We start from the raw sequence: 21,027 nt of genomic DNA on the forward strand, positions 1-21,027 counted from the left end.
AAAACTCTCTGCGTTTTAGAAGGATTGAAGTCAACCAAATTATCTTTGCCTCACTGGATAATTAACTGGCAATCAGCATTTAAGGAATTGGTAGTGGATATTCGAGAAGTTGAAGCTGTTTGTACAGGCCAAGGTTTGTCAAACTGGAAGGTGGAGTGCAATGTGCTATCATCGGCAAACCTATGGATAGGATTTCTGGTCAATGGAAGGAGGTCACTAATATACAAGATGAAAAGAGTGAGAGAAAGAACCGAACCTTGGCGAACACCAGCATTGGAAAGTGAGAGAAGATAATGGTTATTAATGGGAACTGCTCTTCTTCGACAAATGTTATTAGTAGAGTCCCCCAGGGTTCAGTACTGGGCCCATTGTTGTTTTCAGTACTTATTAATGACAATGATAAAGGCAAATCAGGCCTAATTTCTAAGTTTGCAGATGATATGGAGGCTGGTTAATGACAGTAATCAGGGTACTGCAATAAGATCTAGAAAAATTAGGTAATGGGCTGAGAAGAGGAAATTGAAGATTACCATTAACAAATGCACGGTACTACATACAGGTAGGTAGCAGTAATCCCAGATTAACATACCAACTATATGACACCACACTCAGGGTGGTGGAAAATAAAAAAGATCTAGGCATAATTGTGCAGACATGAAGTCCTCTGAGCAGTACAGATGGGCTGCTAGTAGAGCTCATGGGGTTTTGCCGATAACAAACAGGAATTTAGCCAGCAAGGATAAGGAGGTGATTATCCCATTGTATAAGGCCATATCCTGAATACCGCATACAGTCTGGAAACCTCATTTTAGGAATAATGTGGATCTGTTGGAATAGGTGCAGGGAACAGCAACAAGACTAATGGAACAAAAGGGTGTCCCAGGAAAGGCTTCAGTTACAGTTTCTGGAGCTAGGCATTTCTAAAGAGATCTAATTGAAGTGTTTAAGGCTTTGAATGGACTGAGTATGCTCAATGCTGAGGGAATCCTCCTGTTCAGAATACAGGGTAGAATAAATTCAAACTGATGAAGAATGGTTGGAGGATAGTTGTGTGGAAATTTTCCTCCAGACAGCAGGTTGATTGTTGGAATAAACTTCCTTCTGGTGTGGAAGTGGGTAGCTGAATAAATTTAAGGCAGAACTAGACAAGCTATTAGGGGAATGGACAAGTGATATGGGTTTTTTTTTTTAGCTAATGATAAATAATATTGCTTTCTTGCATCATTTGCTGCTATTAATATTGATAATCAACAAAACAAAGTAAAAATAAATGTGATTACCACACAACTGCAGATGTGAGCAGGGGAAATGACTTTACTTCCTCTCTTCCCACATCGATGACCTATCTTAATTTAGGATGTCTTTTGGCTGTATGATGTTTACAGACCAATATGCAAGCTACAAGAGCATAAAACCTGGAATAACTTATGGGGAAAACTCTTCACCCTCCACTTAACATTAATAACTGCAGCTCCAACTGAAGAGGTCTAAACAATTCCTCCAGTTGCAGATGAGATCCCTCAACATGAACAGCAAATGGTGATGTATTGTGCTATCGAAGCTGCCAGGGAGTACAAAATCAAACACCACAAAGAAATTTTCCACAAGACCATAATACAGGCCTACTTAAGTAATTAGCAATGAAAGTCATAACACATATAACAAAACAGCTATAGATAATAACGAATAACACCAACTCAAGTTAAATCAATTTTAATCAGCAGCAGCATTTCAAGGCTGACAGTTATTTACTAGATATGAATGCAGTTCTAATTAAAGCATATGCTATATGTAGGTAGAATTAGTGAGTTCCTGGATGGCTTAGATTTAGTAATATAGTTATAAAATTTAGTTACTGAAATTCACATGACACTGCTGCAATTGAACATCCAAATGTTTTCATTTGAAAATACAGTACTATATATAAAACTTTATTACCAAACAGCTTGATTAACAAACCTATACAGATAATAAATATATACAGTGAATTCTGGTTATTTGGGACTAGTGCATTTTGGTCCAATTAAGTGGCTGCCCCAATTAGTGAAGTTTCATGTAAATAGTTAAAAATACAGCTTTATGATTGATTTTCTGTACGATCAAATCATGTTACGATGGGCTCACCATAGTAAAGTACCATTTACTATACGATATGTAGTAAGCGCCAGTCAATGTAATCATGTTTGTGAATTGAAGTTTAATTCTATTAAACAGTAATTCTAATTAGCGAAAATAGGAGGAATATTATCCACAGGCTATAAAAGTAAAGATATTAATTACAAATTTACACTTTATTACTTTACCAATTAAAAAATTAAATGATACATGAAAATCTGAAGAATATTTTCCACAGGTTAGCAAAATAAAAATAAATTTACGCTTACATGCATAGCTTAATTAATACGTACTGTAATATGTACCTACTAACTAGTTGACATTTCTGTTCACTGACATTTGTGGGTGGAGGTTAAAATTTAAAACAGTAAAAAAGATAAGCAATCAATAACAAAGAACACAGCACACACAAATTGCAAGACAATACGTGCAAGTGAGAGCAGAGTAATAAGTTATGAAGCTTAAAAAATAGGAATGAAGAGGAGATTCTGAAAATTAATTTTTATATGATTGAAGATTTCATGGAAGTATAAACACATTTCACCATAATAACCCACAGAATTCCAGCTGTTGGTATTATCAAATTCAATAAGATCGAGTTTACTATCCATTTATAATAGCTTGCACTAACAGAAAAGCCCAATAAACAGTGGACTGCTAATTGTTTTTATTGTTTTATGGTTGTGACCTCCAGAAATCCAACTGAACCACGTGATATGGTCGGAGACAATCGTAGGGTAATCTCAAGTGCTGCGGTCTCCTGCCCCAATTAAGCAAAGTAAATCCTGGCTATTTTCTCGATTGGGTTCTATTCTTTAAGATTTGTCCCAAATAAATGGCTGCCCCGATTAACTGGTGGCCCAAATAACTGGAATCCACTGTATATTTTACCATAATATGTGTATTTCATTGTTATTTAAAAAACATGTCATGCTTACTTCATGACTTTTGATTATTATGACTACCTTAACTTTTACTACTACATCCAGTATGCTACACACACAGCAACAAGATACAATGAGCCATTAAGACAATAAGCTTTTTCTTTTTGGAAAACACTTACTTACCAGTGGGATTATCTTTCAATAATTCATTAGTAAAATGCTCAAATATTTGTTGTTTTTCCAGTTGAAACTCATGGGATAAGTTTTGTAACTGTGTTGTACTTGCATCTTTCAGCAAAACCACGTCTGCTTTTTGGGTTGCTATTTCTTCCTCAAACTGCATCCTGTGTTCCTCTAGAATATTATCATGTCCTCTTTCATGAATAAAGGAATCCAAATCCTGTGGGGTGAGAAAATGTAAATATTTTGAAATTTTGCTTATTTTTTTTATTATTTACCCCTCCCCTTTTGTACAAGGAGAAAAATTTGCCCAAATTATAAGATATTTTACATTATAACACGTTTATCACTACAAATGGCAGGTATTTAAGCAGATCTCACTTGTCAACCAACAGTTATCTATAGGTTGATAAATATGAAAATATTAACTTTGTTTTACATTACATTAAAATATCAGGAGGGCAAGTCTAAATACAGTGCAATTAAATTGAACATATCTAGAAACCTTATTGGGAACAAATTTTTAACTACATAAAGCCCATCAAGTAGAAAACCAGAAGCTGCAGCAGTATATACTAGCTGAAGTTAGATTTCACTTCATCATATATGCTGAGTGGCTACTTTATTATCAATATCTACCTTTTTAGCCCTTAAGACAACCTGGCATCAAAAGTGTGTCAAAGGAATGATTTTCCACCTGGACTCAATTGTTTCCCAAAGTTCTTGCAAACTGGATGGTTATGAATTGCCACTCTGAAGATCTTGCTCCACTTAATCCCAATTGGATTGAGATCTTATAAATGGGAAGGCTACCAACTGAATTCTACCATAGTAGGTAGAATTCAGTTCACTGTTTGCTCCTGGAATTAGTTCTATACAATGCTGCATTATCCTGTTGGAAGAACCTATTTACAAGTGCCAAGAGGACCACATCCTGAGGTGCCAAGAGGACCACTCACCTTGACTGTGTAATTGGAAGGGTTGTTTGTGAGAAAAAGATCAAGAATGTTGGCTGTGTGAATAGGGTTGTTAGGTATTCTGGTAGGTAAATGAACAATCTGTGCGATGACACTGGTAATTGCAAAAGCCTTAGCATCTTAACCAGCTCGGTCCATGTCTAGAAAATGGAAGTCGGCTGAAGACATTAAAATTACCGCACTGTTAGGAAAGTTGGACTAGAGAAAGTCAAATTTCAAAGAAAGGAAGGAAGTCAAAGAGTTTTCTAAGTGATTAGTGGAGTTTGGAGAATGATAGAGATAACAGACAAATCAGACAGAATGGAGAGGCATAATAATAAAAAGTTTTTATATAAAAGAAACTACATACCAATGCTTCTGTTTCCCTATTACTTGCTCAATCTAGCTTAGGCAGTAACCAAGTAGTCATATTGAATTTGAAAAACTTTGCCAAAGTAAAGGTCAAACATGCCCATCCATGTTATTAATTGAAAAGCTTCTGTTGTTTTACATCTACCTATAATTATACACCGATGAGCCAAAACATTATGATCACCTACCCAATATGATGTTGGTCCTCCACGTGCAGCCAAAACTGTTCATACCCGGCAAGGCATGGACACTACAAGATTTCTAAATATGTCTTGCGGTATCTGGTACCAACAGGTAACCAGTAGATCCTTTAACTCCTGTAATGTCCGTGGTCAAGATGCCGCAGGTCGGAGTTGCTGTTCCAACATAAACCACAGATGCTCGATGGGATTGATGTCTGGGGAATTGGAGGCCAGGGCAATAACTGGAAGTCTTCCCCATGTTCCGCAAACCAGTCTTGAATAATCTGGGTGGTGTGGCATGGCGCATTATCCTGCTGAAAGACAGCACCACCAGAGAGGAAGACCATTGCCATGAAAGGGTGTACCTGATCAGCAATGATGTTTAGGTAGGTGGTAGATGTCAGAGAGCCTGGCACATGGATGACTGGACCCAGGGTATTCCAGCAGAACATCACCCAAAGCATGACACAGCCGCCACCGGCTTGTTTTCGCCCCACAGTGCATCCAGGTGCCATCACTTCCCCAGGTAAACAACGCACACATACCCAGCTGTCCACGTGGTGCAACAGGAAACATGATTCACCAAACCAGATGACTGTCTTCCAATCACTCAAGGTCCAGTTTCGATGCTCGCGTGTCCATCATTGTAGGCACTGTTGCCAGTGAACCGTGGTTAGCATGGGCACTCGGAGCAGCCTGCGGCTACGCGGCCCCATTTTCAGCAGGGTTCAATGTACTGTGTGTTGTGACACATTACTCCCATCACCAGCATTCCAATTACCGGCGAGCTGCGCCATGGTCACCCTTCTGTTGCCACGTACCATCCGGGAGAGCTTTTGCTCACCTCGAGCAACGATGAGCCATGGTCATCCAACACCTTGCAGGCAGCTTGTGGGTTTCCCCTCCTCGGACCACTTTCGGTAGGTACTAACCATGATTGACCATGAGCACCCCAACCAGCTGTGCCATTTCAGATATGCTCTGACCCAGTCGTCTGGCCATTACAATTTGGCCTTTGTCAAACTCACTTAAGTCCGCTGCCTTTCCCATCTGAAGAACAAGAGTAATACTGATTAACGGAGCTCAGTATCAGGTGTTTTTTACACCGTGTCCTGATCTGTCCCGTAGTTCACCTGTAGTTGCTTCGATTTGCATAACAACTCGCTGGTCATAATGTTTTGGCTCATTGGTGTATACATCCTGAAAAGTTTGAGAAACACTGCACTACTGTATAGCAACATGCACAAAGCAAAAACTTTTTGCTTTTGCACACAACACACACATATATACATACCTGAACAGAAAATTGATTTTCCTGTAAATTATTTAGTTCCACTTCAATAATTTTTCCAGATGTTGACTCAACTGCTTGGTAATTTTTGTCCCACAACTGTAAAATAAAAATTTCATTCATACTTACATCATTTTTAAAAGAATAATTCACATATACAACATACAGCAAAACAAATATTCGTCATTACAGGAAGAAAAATTATTTGTTATTCTTAAAAATCTAATTTTGCCTGAAAATATTACTGAAAGTAACCATCAATGAAAGATACTAATGTTCATCTTTCTAAATGAATTCAGTGTACATCCTATTCCATCCAAATCAAACTTATAACAAGTAAAGCAGTTTTAAATAACCCAATTAATATTATTCAGATGAAGTTTAAAATGATATCAGTGACAATTACTATAAAAGAAATCCAAACTTTTAAAATATAAATATATTCAAAACTAAAAAAAACTTACACTTAATAAAAAATATTCAAAACTGATTACTTCATGGGTATGAAATAACTCTGTATTATTTTATGTAGCACAGCAAAAGTGTTTCATTTTTTTTACTGTTCTAAACTTTTAAGAAACATCAGTTTTACTACATAGTTTCATTTCATTCTAATTGTTCATTCATAAGTAGTCCCCTTCAAATGATTAAGTTGCTACTTATTCAGCAACTTTAAAACAGCCCCCCACCAAAAGGGAGTATATTGCTTTTATTAATTTCAGTAATATTAACAGCTGTTTTACAGTGCTATCCATGGTCTTAAGAAAGAAATTTGCCACCAGCACATAGGCTGTTATAAGTCTAATTTAGATATAGTGATAAACTATTCACAATATCAATACACTACACTGGAAGGGCAAATTAAATTTAGAAAACTTAAAAAGGTTATATATAGGCATTTCCAAAGTTTAGGAACATTTTAGTTTTCTCATAAGTAACAAATAACAAAATTATCATGAAATTAAATTTCAACACGCTGTTACATGTTGTTGCTAAAGTGAACAGAGAAATTTAATAAGAAATCATGGATCTGTATAGTGGTATATCAAAGAAGCCAGGAAGAACAAATTCTGGACAACTTGAAATGAGAAGCCTAAGGCCTGTCTTGTGATGGAACAGGTACAGAGAAGGGAAGGATGGTTGCAGAATAGTTGTGTGGAAGTTTTCCTTCAGTCAGCATGTAGTTGATTGTTGGAACAAGTTTCCATCTGCTGTTGTGAAAGTGGATAGATATTCAAGCAATGCAAAACTATTGGAGAGGATGTATAAGTGAAACATTTTTTTTTTTTGCCTGATGCTGTATAAACTTGCTTACTTACATCATTTACTACTACTAATATACTATGAAGCTTTCGCGATATTCTTTAATCCTTGTTTTTAACTTATCAAAAGTCTGGCCTCTGTAATCTTTTCCACAGTTTTCTTTTCATTTATTTGGTTCCACTGAAGTATACATTAACATCATGCTTTTTTTGTTATCCTTTTGATGGTGTCACCTATCATTGGGTGGTAGTAGAAATGAACTTAAGTCAGTCTGAGGATAGAGTGATATGGGCAGGTGGGGTATTAAAGTTGAAAAAAATTGTATTGTAATATATGTTTACATTACAATAACTTTAATAACCTTCCTGCTCACAGTACTACTTCCTCAGGCCTGCCTAAGTTTATCTTTCTTTATCACTTAGAGATAAGAAGCACCATCAACAGGATGGCAAAAAGACACAATGTCAGTGCATATGTCACTGTAAACAAAAATTTTAAGCAACTACTGCATTTCTCACCACTACCAACAAATGAGAGATGCTGTTTACAAGTTAGTCCCATAGCCGTGAAAAATAGCATTAAGAGAGGCTTAGGATGCAAGCTTATACAGTATCATAAAAAAAAACCCTTCCCCTTTCACCCATCCATCCACTCCAAATGTTTGTCCAGTTCTGTCTTGAACTTATTTAAGTTGTTGATCTCCACTAAAACAGATGGAAATCTGTTCCAACTATCAACCACCCGTTGATAAAGGGAAATTTCTGCACATCTCTTTTACAATTGTCTTTTCACAATTTGATTTTATGGCCCCTGAGGTGAGTAATCTGAGCAATGGGAAAAATCCCATCAGCATTGAGCTTGCTCAAACCATTCATAGACCTCAATTAGATCACTTCAGAGATGCCTAGTCTCCAGAAGCTGCAATTTGCAGAACTTAAGCCTTCCTTGGTAACAGCAACCCTTTGTTTCACTCGCCAATCTCGTTGCCTTTTTCTGTACTCATTCCAGCAGCTCTACATCCTTCCTAAAATGAGGCCCCCAGACTCGTATGAAGTACTCAAGGTGTGGCCTGACCACTGCCTTATACAATGGGACAACCACCTACTTATCCCTGCTAGCAAAATTCCTGTATATCATAGACAAAACACTATGAACTACTCTTGCAGCCCATCTACACTGCTCAGAAAACTTCATATCTAACTGCACAATTATCCTCAAGTCCTTTTCATTCTCCATTACCCTGAGTGTAGTACTACCCAGTTGGTACATTACTCTGGGGTTACTGCTACTCATATGCAGTACTTTACACTTGTCAATGTTGAACTTCAGTTGCCACCTCTCAGCCCATCTGCTCAACTTTTCTAGATCTTGTTGCAGGTATACTATCATTACTGTCATTAACAACCCTGCCAACCTTCGTATCATCTGCAAACTTACACATTATTCCTGATACACCTTCATCAATATCATTGATTTATTTATTTCGTATGATGTGATAAATACACAAAGGAACTAGTTTTTTCTTGCTTCCTTCGTGTATTGTGGCCGGGATATCCAACCAACCGGTTGGTTTGGCACCATCGTGATATCCAGCCCGAGGCAGGAATCGAACCCGCGACCTTTGGGTTGCTAGGCAGGCACTTTACCTACCTGGCTAGCCCGGTCGGTAATATCATTGATAAATACAGAAAACAACAATGGAGCCAATGCTGAACTCTGGGGAATTCCACTAATAACATTATTCCACAAAGAGCAGTGTCCATTGATTACCACTCTGTCTTCTCCCCCTCAACCATTCTTTTATCAGTTGTAGCAACTTGCCCTTAATGACATACAGCTCCAATCTGTACAGCAGTCTTCCATGTGCAACAGTATCAAAAGCTTTCCTAAAATCCAAGTATATGATATCAAAATTATTTTTTGCATCCAGTTCCTTTGTGACCACATCATAGTATCCAATCAAATTTGTCTGACAAGCCCTCCCTTTAACAAACACATGCTGTATCTTAACTATTACTGCAGTCTTGTCTAGATTATCCTGCTTCTTTAACGAGGGACTCCATTATTTTCCCCCAGGAACACAAGTTAAACTAACAGGTCTATAATTACTTATGTCTCACCTTTTGAACCCCATTTGTGATGATACATTTGTACATCTCCAGTCCATGGAGACCACCCCTGAATCCAAAGAAGCTCTCATAATTACGGCTAAGGGTTTGTTTAATTCCTCTGCTGCCTCCTTTAATATAACTGGATAGATCCCATCCACTCCAAATGGTTTTGTTATGTTAAATTTCAACGATTTCTCCTCTACTTTATTCTCAGTTATTACAAAATCATTTAGCTCCCTGCCAGAGTTTGATAAGCTTCTGGCATCAATTTCCTTACAGACTTCCTCATGTGTGAATGTCATTCAGTTTGTCAACTACCTCAGTAGGTTCATCAACCATCAAAATGTCAACGTCAAAAGTACCAATCTGATTCATCCACTTCCTTCTAGAGTTTACATAATTAAAGAAGTTTTTGCTGTTTTTCTTTGCATCCTTTGCCAAAGATTTCTAATAATATAATCTGCCTTCACTTGCCTAACCTCTTTTGTGACTTGATTACAGACTATCTTATAGGCATCTGTGTCACCTGATAATTTTATATGCATCCAATGCAATTTCCTTCTCTGCCACGAGTTTCATTAGTTAATCTGCCATCCATTTAGGCCTAAACCTTGGACAGTATTTCTTAGTTGGTATGAAAAGCCTAGTAGCTTCCAAGATTACTTCCTTGAATGCTTCCAATTTAGAATTTGCTGTTGGTAACATCATCAGTTGGTTCCACAGTATAGAATTTAAAAACTGTCTGAGACCAGTGCAGTCACCTTTATGAAAGCAAAAACCCTTCCCTTTACCCTGATGGTGGTTACATCTTTAAGTAAATGCCACATCAGCATGCTGTGATCACTGCCACCTAGTAGTTTCTTTATCTGCAGATTCTTAATGCATGAAGAATCACTGTTGATAATCAGATCATGAGTATTACTCCCTCTAGTTGTCACTCGTCATGCAGCGGTAAAAAAAATCATTCAGTAAATCCACAAAAGTCTTGCTAGCGTGCGAGTGACCAACCCACAAATCAATATTGGGAAAGTTAAAATCCCCAATTACAAGACATTCTGATTTACCAGCCCACTCTATTTCTGTGTACAGTTGTTCATTGTACTCATCAGAGTCATTAAGCCTAGAACACACTCCTACCCTCAATTTTGCTTTCCCAGTTCTTATGTCACACCAAACTGACTCAACATTACACTGTCCACCCATGTCAGCTGGATGAACTTCCAGTACTTCACGGATTCCAATTCTGCATCTCTTATATCTGTGTGACACCACATCTCTTATATCCCAACAATATCTGCCTTTGACGACTTCACCAGCACCTCAAATTCATCAAATTTATTTACTAAACTCCTAGCATTGGTGTACATGCAAGTATACATGAACCTGTTCTTAATCTTAATTATCCTAACACAGCCCATGTATTTACTTTTTCCATGATAAGTGCCAGCAGTCATGGAAATCCCCAGCACCTTTCTTTCCAGGTTGCTGCTCATTTCAATAGAAGCAGTGCAAGTAGTATCACTTTCACCCCTGCCTGTAGCTACTGTTAATCTATTAGTCTGTGAATCCCCCCAAGCTAGCAGTTTTCCGACCCACCTAACACTACCTCGATAGCATCAGCAAATATTCTTGCGCCCTTTCTATTAAGTGTATCCTACTCTGTAAAAGCAGTCTCTCCTTTTAGCAAGCACAGACCACACTGAGAAAAAGTTTACCCCATAAGCCTTGCACAATTTCTCCAGGGCTGAATTCATTGACAAGGCTCTCATCGTATACTCCCTTCTATTGTGTTTGGGCAGAATTGGACACTTTCAAATTTAACCTTAACTCAACTTTTTCTCAATGTTGACCTGTACTTGTCAAGTAAGTCTGCAGATCTCTTACTCTTAATGTCATTTAGTGCCAACATGTTCAACAATATCATCCTTTGTGCTCTTAAAAGATGTCTGCTCTACAATGTCATAAATGTTTTCCCCCTGGCAAACATAACCTGGTCCTGCAAGAGTAGCTCATGGCATCCTGTCAATGATATACAAGACTTTTTCTAGCAAAGGAAAAGGAGGTGATTATCCCCTTGTATAAGGCAATGGTCAGGCCATACCTTGAGTACTGTATACAGGTCTGGAGGCCTCATTTTAGGAAGCATGTACAGCTGCTGGAATGAGTACAGAGAAGGGCAACAAGATTAGTGAATGGAACAATGGATTGCTCTTATGAAGAAAGGCTTAAGCTATGCAAATTAGTGTCTGGAGACTAAGCACCTGAGAGGTGATCTGATTGAGGTGTATAAGGCCTTGAATGGTTTAAGCAAGCTCAATGCTGATAGGATTTTTCATTTAGCCCAGATTAATCGCCTGAGGGGACATAAATTCAAATTGAGGAAATTTGTAGAATAGATGTGCAGAAATTTGCCTTTAGCCAGAGGGTGGTTGATTTCTGGAACAAACTTCCATCTGTCATTTTAGAAGTGGACAGCTTAAATAAATTCAAGGCAAAACTAGACAAACATTTGAAGCAAATGGATGTGTGAAATGGGAGGGTTTTTGGCTGATGCTCTATAAGCTTGCTTTCTTGCATCATATGCCTCTACTAATGCTAACGGTATTCCACCTATCCTTTTTGCATAATATATTTCCCGTCTCCCTGACAATAGTCACCAACAATAACTAGCTCCTGTGGGACCAGAGAATTCTGCGCTGAAGATTGCCGGTGTGTTGCCTGATGCAAAAGAGTGAGCTCTGGCATTGAGTTCAACAGCTGAGAGCTTGATGGGTTCCCCATTTTAATTACTTCGAAGACATCTACCCTACTCTTCAAACTCTCATAGATGCCGAGTTGGCCCTTAATTTCTTGACACTCTCTGCACCTTGCACACACAAAGACATCCTCCATGGCTAGATCATGTCCTGTTCCAGAAAGATCTGCAAACATTGCACAAATTGCACATTTTTTTTAGGCTGTGATGCTTTGGAGAATCGCCACCTTTTGTTCTCCCTCAAGCCACTTTATGCTTGTTGCTTTGCTGATCTAGTCTGCGGCATGATGTCCATTTAAATACTATTTAATTCATTAACAATGAAAAGTAATAAGGTTGATAAATTTAATTTACAATATGTGCTAAGCTAATGCAGTGATACATATTATTCTTTCTAGTTCTTATGTTATACCTGATGCTATCAGGTACAAGATATATGCTTTTCATAAGTTCAAGATTAAGGCTGAAGAACATTTAAAACATGCAAAGAGAGGGAATATTCAAAAAAGTGATATGTCACATAACCTCAGAAGATTTGGAACTTTTTGGTAGAATACTACAATCAGCAGGATTTCACTAAAACAGTAAACAGCAACACTGACAGAGTTTTTGATCACAGTGCTCCTGCTATGCTACATTGACTATGCAGGACTCTATGTCATGCCTGTCACCTCACTACCACACTTCCTAGGCATGAAAAGGTGTTTCTTTTTCCAAAAATAAGTTTACACTGATGGGCAGTAAGAATTAGCAAAATCACTGTGATCCAAGAACAATCACAGAGTATATTTGAAGTAAATTAGACTATATTAGGTTACAAACTTTCTTGAACAATGTGGCAAATAAAATAAATAATTGCACATACATAAAAACAACTTTTTTTTTTTTAAAATGTAGAACAAGTCTCAAAATATAAATCTATAAATCAAAACACAATCACAAATAAACATGTTAGTTAATGTATGCAGTGAGTTACATTCAGGTACATTCATTTTTATTTTAAAATAATAATAACATAGATAAATTTCTTAAATAATCCTGATTAAAAAGAAGAAATGCTAGAAAACCAAGAAACGTACTTAAGCAGAATTTGTCATGCTAAAAATAATTTGCAGAAATTCTATTAGTGTCCACTCATGCCTACCTTTAACTCCAATGTAAATCCTACTTAACAATTTTGTGATTTTTCTAGATTCTTTGTGGAATCTTGTTATCAGGCCTGAATGAAGAAAAGGTGACTGTAACACAATTGTATGAATATGACTGGGAAGAAAATGAAGATTTCTTTCATATTGTTCACAGTTGTAATCGTGCATTCATCACCACAATACTTCTTTAACCACTGACTCCTTTATTTTACCCAGGAACAGATGTCAAGCTTATAGGTCAAGTAATTATTCGTCAACTCAATTCGCCCTTTGATTCCCCACCCCTTTATGAATAGGGGAGAGAGAGAGAGAGAGATTTGTATATCTCCAATCCTTTATCTCTCCTGAATCCAAGCATGCTCTCATAATTATGGCCAAAAGGTTTACTTACCTCTTTTGCTGCTTGCTTTAATATAATTGGATAGATTCCATTGGCCCCAGGTGCCTTATTCTAGCTTCAACAATCTCTTCCACTTTCTTCCCAGTTATCACAATTATCTGGCTGCCAGTTATTGTAATACTCTGATCCATAAGAGCTCCTTCTCAAAAGTCTATAGATGCAAAATATTTATTCAGTTTATCAGAAATCTGAACAGGATCATCAATAGTTACACCATTCCTATCCAGTGTGCCAGTATGGTTCATCACTTACCTTCTAGTGTTAACAGAAGCAAAGATTTTTCAAAATCTGACTTAGCTTACTTAACTTCCCTTAATGATTTGATTACAGATTAGTTTGTTCTTGCTGGTATAAATTATACTTAGATTTCTGTGCTCTCTGTTAATATATAATAAGGATCCATAGCAACCTTCTCTCGCTCTTCTTCACTGCCAATCTTATAGGCTCCAAATTATTTATCACTTTAGATCTCTAATTGGTTATTAAAAATAAATTAATTAATTACAATAATTCAGAAGATGACTTAACAGGTCTGTGTTTAAGGCTGGATGAATCTGTTTTCAGGCTTCCATGTTAATACAGTCCTGGATATGTTAGTTGCACAATTCAGTCAAAGGATTGTTGCTACTCACATTACTGACAGATTTTGTTTCATATTGAAGTTGTATAGTTATTAAAAAAAAATTCAAATCTTGGAGCCAAACAATCATTTACATGTTTTCTTTTGTTCACAAAAGCATTCATTTTATGATGTCTTATCATAAGCTTAGGTTCACTTCAAGATATCTGCTCCTACATAATTAAAAGTAATTTAATATCTACGTTTCCAAACATGGAAATGATTGTTTGCATTTATCTTGTTGTGCTCATCAACAAATGTTTTTCAGAGTGATCTTTCTTAGCACAGATCGAAAATAAATTTTGATATGATATAATATTACACTGTTTAAATTTGATTTCATTACTGGCTATTGATAACGATGTAATGTTCGATATTTATTACAATATAAAATCATGTAATAAACCAGTTACACTTTTTTAAAGCTAGGAAGAAGGCCATAACTTCGGACACTTGAATCAGTGATTTTATTACTGTTTTCTACATTTAATGTGCAAAATTTTGCTTTCAAAATTTATTTTCTTGTTTGATTTTGTCTTTATGTTTAACTACAGTTATTCTGCATTCCTTGTGCTTTGCTGATTTTAAGTATAATAATATAACATTGAATAAAGTGTCATTTTTTTCGTTCCTTTTTGTTTTACAGTAGTATTATTTTAGCATATTTAAACTCAGTTTATTAATAAAATTTTGTTTCAAGGTAATGATTTAAAATTTCTAGATCTAAAACATCTAGGAATTCCAGGATAAGCAGCTGCCCCTGGCTACAGTTGTTGGCTATAGGAAAAACAAGACAACATTCTGTTCACATTCCATCATAACCACTAAGTCAGAAGAGTTTACAATTAATTATATTGACAATTAATACAAGCATTAACCATATTTTGCAATCATGTAAGTTGAATTCAAATGCATTTGCTATTGCACTCTCATACTTGACCACTTCCTTATGTCCAGATCTGCCCATTATCTCCTAACTTCTCTGTACTATAATCTGATTATAACATTGCAAACAATTTAACTGTATGATATTACATGCTCACTTCAAAGTGCAGCAAAACTTATAGTTCTAAGGGGCAAACGCCATTCTACAAAATCAGTTGATGCACTGCCTGGACAGCACAATACATTTTCTCAATTTATTGCTATCACTAGCATTTATGCACACTTAAATCTGTAATCTGGATATTAAAAGAATCCATTGTAATGAGTATACTGGATTCTTTTAATATTTTGGCCATTTTCTAAGCTTTCATTGTATTGGACTTTCAGTATAAGGATAGATGAAGGATACATTGACCTAGTAGGACTGGATACACAGATAAGATTACTACATTTGGCCACCAGAAAATTAAGTGAGGCGGTGGGAGGCATATTTTCATTGCAAATTACGAGTGATTGATCCTGTGCATATAATAGAGTATTGGGAAGTCAAAACATTTGACTGTTAAAGATAATGGCAATTAAGAGTGTTCAGAAAAATTAAACAATTCTTACCATTTCTGCATTTTCTCCAAACTTAAGAAGAGATAACCTCAGATTAGTTTGTTTTTCTTCAACACATTTTATAAATTCCTTTACCTTAAATAATAAGAAAAAGTATAACTTTTAACAAGAATAAACAGCTACTAATTTTTAAAATACAGTCAGTCCTCATATAACATAATATGTCGTGTTCCTAGAAACCCTTGTGCAATGCAAAATCATGCAATATAAATAACAGGCCATATGGGAAAGATAGGGTTAGGTGCCGACCACCCAAGATTGAACACACATTTGTAATCAAAACATTACCAAACACAATAAATAATCATAATAAAATACTGAAGTATTTTATTATGATTATTTATTGTGTTATATTAACTTCAATATAATAAAATATTGCTAATGCTTTTGCTTCTATCATAATCAAACTCGTTCTGTAGTAGTAGTGGCATGTGATGCAAGAAAGCAAGTGTATGAGCTTATGCAGCATCAGCCAAAAAAAAAAAAAAAAAAAAAAAAAAAAATCACACCATTCCCTCCAAATGCCTGTCCAGTTCCTCCTTAAATTTATTCAGCCTATCAACTTCCACAACGGCAGATGGAAGTTTGTTCCAGCAATTAACCACCCGCTGGCTAAAGGCAAATTTCCGCAGATCTATTCTACATCTGTCCTTTCTTAATTTGAATTTATGCTCCCTTAGGTTCGTAATCTGAAAAAGTGGAAGGATCCCATCAGAATTCAGTGTGTTCAACCCATTCAAGGCCTTATACACCTCAATCAGATCACCACGCAGGTGCCTAGTCTCCAGCCACTGCAATTTGCAGAACTTAAGCCTCTCTTGGTAAGAGGATCCCTTCATTCCCCTCACCAATCTTGTTGCCCTTCTCTGTACACGCTCAAGTAAATCTACATCCTTCCTAAAATGAGGCCTCCAGACCTGTACGCAGTACTCAAGCCGTGGCCTGACCATTGCCTTATACAGAGGGATAATCACCTCCTTTTCCCTGCTAGCAAAATTCCTATCATTGACAAAACCCCATGACCTGCTCTGGCAGCCTGTCTGCATTGCTCAGAAAACTTCATATCTGACTGCACAATTACTCCCAGGTCTTTTTCATTTTCTACCACCTTAAGTGTAGTACCACACAGTTGGTACGTTTCTCTGGGGTTACTTCTACCCATATGCAGTACTTTGCATTTGTCAAGGTTAAACTTCAGTTGCCACTTCTTAGCTCATCTGCCCAAATTATCTAGATCCTATTGCAGTAGCACACTGCCATTACTGTCATTAACAACCCTGCCAACCTTTGTATCATCTGCAAACTTCGACACTAAGCCTGATATACCTTCATCAATATCATTGATAAATATCCAAAGCAACAGTGGACCCAACACCGAACCCTGTGGGACTCCACTAATAACATTAGTCCAAGAAGAGCAGCACCCATTGATTACTACCCTCTGTCTTCTCGCACTTAACCATCCTTTTATCCATTGTAGCAACTTACCCTTAATACCATTCTGCTCCAATTTGTACAATAGTCTTCCATGCGCAACAGTGTCAAAAGCTTTCCTGAAATCCAAATATATGATATCAAAATTATTTTTTGCATCCAGTTCCTTTGTAACCACATCATAATATCCTATCAAATTTGTCAGACAAGACTTTCCCTTAACAAACTTATGCTGTGTCTGAATTAGTGCTGCAGTCTTGTCTAGATGATCCTGCAATGCATCTTTCCAGCGACTCCATTATTTTACCCGGAACACAAGTTAAACTAACTGGTCTGTAATAACTCGTGTCACCCTTCGATCCCCCTTTGTGAATTGGGGATACATTTGCACACCTCCAGTCCGTGGGAACCTCCCCTGAGTCCAAGGATGCTCTCATAATTATGGCTAAGAGTTTGCCTAGTTGCTTTGCCGCCTCCTTTAATATAACTGGATAGATCCCATCCACCCCAGGTGCTTTTCTTACGTTTAACTTCAATAGTTTCTCTTCCACTTTGCTCTCAGTTATTACAAAATCATTAAGTATCCTGCTACAATTTGATAACCTTCTGCCATTTTCAAACCTTAATAATTCCTCATGTGTGAATGTAGATGCAAAATACTCATTCAGTTTGTTTGCTATCTGAGCAGGATCATCAACAGTCGAACCATCGATGTCAAGTGAACCAATCAGATTCATCCCCTTCCTTTTAGAGTTTATATAAGTAAAGAAATCCTTGCTGTTTTTCTTAGCATCTTTTGCCAAGGATTTCTAGTAATCTGCCTTCGCCTGCCGAACCTCCTTTGTGACCTGATTACAGATTAACTTATATCTGCCATAGGCTTCTGAGTTGCTTGATAATTTATATGCATCCCATGCATTTTTCTTCTCTGTTACGAGTCTCATTAGTTCATTTGACAACCATTTAGGCCTAAACTTTGAACAATATTTCTTAATAGGTATGAAACCTTTAGTAGCATCCACGATTAATTCCTTGAATGCTTCCCACTTAGAATTTACTGTTAGTAACATCGTCAGTTGATTCCACTGTACAGAATTTAAAAACTGTCGGAGACCACTGTACTCGCCTTTACAGAAGCAAAAACCCTTTGCTTTACCCCTGATGGTAATTAAAATTTTAAGTAAATCCCCGTAAGTACACTGTTATCACTGCCACCTAGTGGTTCTTTTATCTGCAAATTCCTAATACATGAATGATCACTGCTGATAACCAGATCAAGAGTATTACTTTCTCTGGTTGCCTCTCGAACATGCTGCTGCAGAAAACAATCATCCAATAAATCCACAAAAGTCTGAATAGTGTGTGAGTGCCCAACCCACAAGTTCCAGTCAATATCTGGGAAGTTAAAATCCCCCATTATAAGACATTCCGATTTACAGGCCCACTCTATTTCTCTGTACAATTGTTCATTGTACTCATTCGAGTCATTAGGCCCATAACACACTCCTACTCTTATTTTTGCTTTCGCAGTGCTTATGTCACACCAAACTGACTCAACAGTGCACTGTTCACCTATATCAACTGGATGCAATTCTTTTGATTTTATGTTTTTCTTAATTAACAGCATAACACCTCCTCCCTTCCTATCCTGTCTGTACACATTGTACTCCCCAAATTCCAGTTTGGCATTCCTTATATCAGTGTGACACCATGTCTCTGATATCCCAACAATATCCGCCTTTGATGTCTTGACCAACACTTCAAATTCATCAAATTTATTTACTATACTTCTAGCATTGGTATACATGCAAGTATACATGCTCCTACTCCTATTCCCCCTAACACATCCCATATACCCACCTGTTTCACGATGACTGCCACCCATCCCTGAAAACCCCAACACCCCTCGCTCCAGGTCGCTACTTATTCTAATAGAAGTTGTGCAAGAATCACCCTCTCCTCTGCCTACGGCTACTGTTAAACTATTAGTCCTTGCATCCCCACAAGCTATCAGTTTTCCGACCCACCCAACACTGCCTCGATAGCATCAGCAAATATTCTTGCACCCTTTCTATTTAAGTGTATCCCATCCCTGTAGAATCAGTCTCTCCTGTTAACAAGTACAGTCCAGGCTGAAAAAAATTCTATCCCTTGAGCCTTGCACAATCTTTCCAGGGCCGAATTGATCGACAAGGCTCTCATCATATACTCATATAAATTGAGGGGCCCATCAAGCTCTCAGCTGCCCACATCAACGCCAGAGCTTGCACTTGGTCATCAGGCAACACAGAGGCAGCCCCCTAGGCAGAATGCGCTGGTCCCACAGGAACTAGTAGTTGTTGGTGACTCTATTGTCAGGGAAACGGGGAACATGCTTTGTAAAAAGGATAGGTGGAATAGGACCAGGGTATGTCTGCCAGGGGCAAAGGTTGATGACGTTGTAGAGCGGATATCATCTTTTAAGGGCACAAAAGGTGATACAGTTGTACACGTTGGCACTAATGACATTAAGAGTAGGAGACCGGCGGAATTACTTAGCAAGTACAGGTCACTGTTGAAAAAAAGCCGTGAATTAGGGTTGAATTTGAAAGTGTCTGCAATTCTGCCCAGACACGATAGGAGGGAGTATATGATGAGAGCCTTGTCGATCAATTCGGCCCTGGAGGGATTGTGCAAGGCTCAAGGGGTAGAATTTTTTTCAGCCTGGACTGTACTTGTTAACAGGAGAGATTGCTTCTACAGGGATGGGATACACTTAAATAGAAAGGGTGCAAGAATTTTTGCTGATGCTGTCGAGGCAGTGTTAGGTGGGTCGGAAAACTGCTAGTTGGGGGGATACAAGGACTAATAGATTAACAGTAGCCACTGGCAGAGGTGGAAGTGATTCTTGCACTGCTTCTATTGAAATGAGCAGAAACCTGAAAAACAAGATTCAAGATATTTCAGAGACTGCTGGGAGTCATTGCAGTACAAGTAAACACATGGGTTGTGTTAGGGTAGCTAAGAATAGAAACAGGTGCATGTATACCTGCGTGTACACCAATGCTAGGAGTTTGGTAAATAAATTTGATGAATTTGAGGTATTGCTCAAAACATCAAAGGCAGATATTCTTGGGATATCAGAGACGTGGTGTCACACAGATATAAGTAATGCGGAACTGGAATTTGGGGAATACAATGTGTATAGAAAGGATAGACAGGACAGGAGGGGAGGAGGGGTTATGCTATTAGTTAAGAAACACATAAAGTCCAAGGAAGTGAAGCCAGTCGACATCGATGGACAGGGCAGTGTCGAGTCAGTTTGGTGTGACATAAGCATAGGGGAATCAAAATTGCGAGTAAGAGTGTGCTATAGGCCTAATGACTCTGATGAGTATAATAAGATATTGTACAGGGAAATAGAGTGGGCCAGTAAATCAGAGAGTCTTATAATGGGGGATTTTAATTTCCCAGATATTGACTGGAATTTGCAGACTAGTCACTCACACACTAGCAAGGCTTTTGTGGATTTATTGGATGATTGTTTTCTACATCAGCATGTTCGTGAGGCAACAAGAGGGAGCAATACTCTTGATCTGATTATCAGTAGTGATTCTTCATGCATTAAGAATCTGCAGATAAATGAACCACTAGGTGGCAGTGATCACAGTGTGTTGAAGTGGGATTTACTCAAGGAGGTTACTACCATCAGAGGTAAAGGGAAGGGTTTTTGTTTTCGTAAAGGCGACTATGATGGTCTGAGACAGTATTTAAATTCTATACAGTGGGACCAACTGATGATGTTACCAACAGCAAACTCAAAATGGGAAGC

The 21,027-nt window shown here is 37.6% G+C and overlaps 1 protein-coding gene across 1 annotated transcript in view; it reads right to left on the reverse strand.

Annotated features, from left to right (window-relative positions):
* Positions 1-21,027, reverse strand: part of LOC150077870 (kinesin-like protein KIF11) — a 257,452-nt gene that overhangs the window by 12,212 nt on the left and 224,213 nt on the right. The window contains exons 20-22 of the mRNA XM_090384389.1: positions 15,774-15,857; positions 5,984-6,079; positions 3,183-3,399 (exon numbers count right to left, since the gene is read on the reverse strand). Of these exons, the coding sequence (XP_090240515.1) occupies positions 3,183-3,399; positions 5,984-6,079; positions 15,774-15,857 (397 nt within the window). The remainder of the gene's footprint in view (positions 1-3,182; positions 3,400-5,983; positions 6,080-15,773; positions 15,858-21,027) is intronic.

Source organism: Mastigoproctus giganteus, chromosome 11 (assembly GCF_048544385.1).
Source record: "Mastigoproctus giganteus isolate SK-2022 chromosome 11, ASM4854438v1, whole genome shotgun sequence".
Taxonomy (NCBI): Eukaryota; Metazoa; Arthropoda; class Arachnida; order Uropygi; family Thelyphonidae; genus Mastigoproctus; species Mastigoproctus giganteus.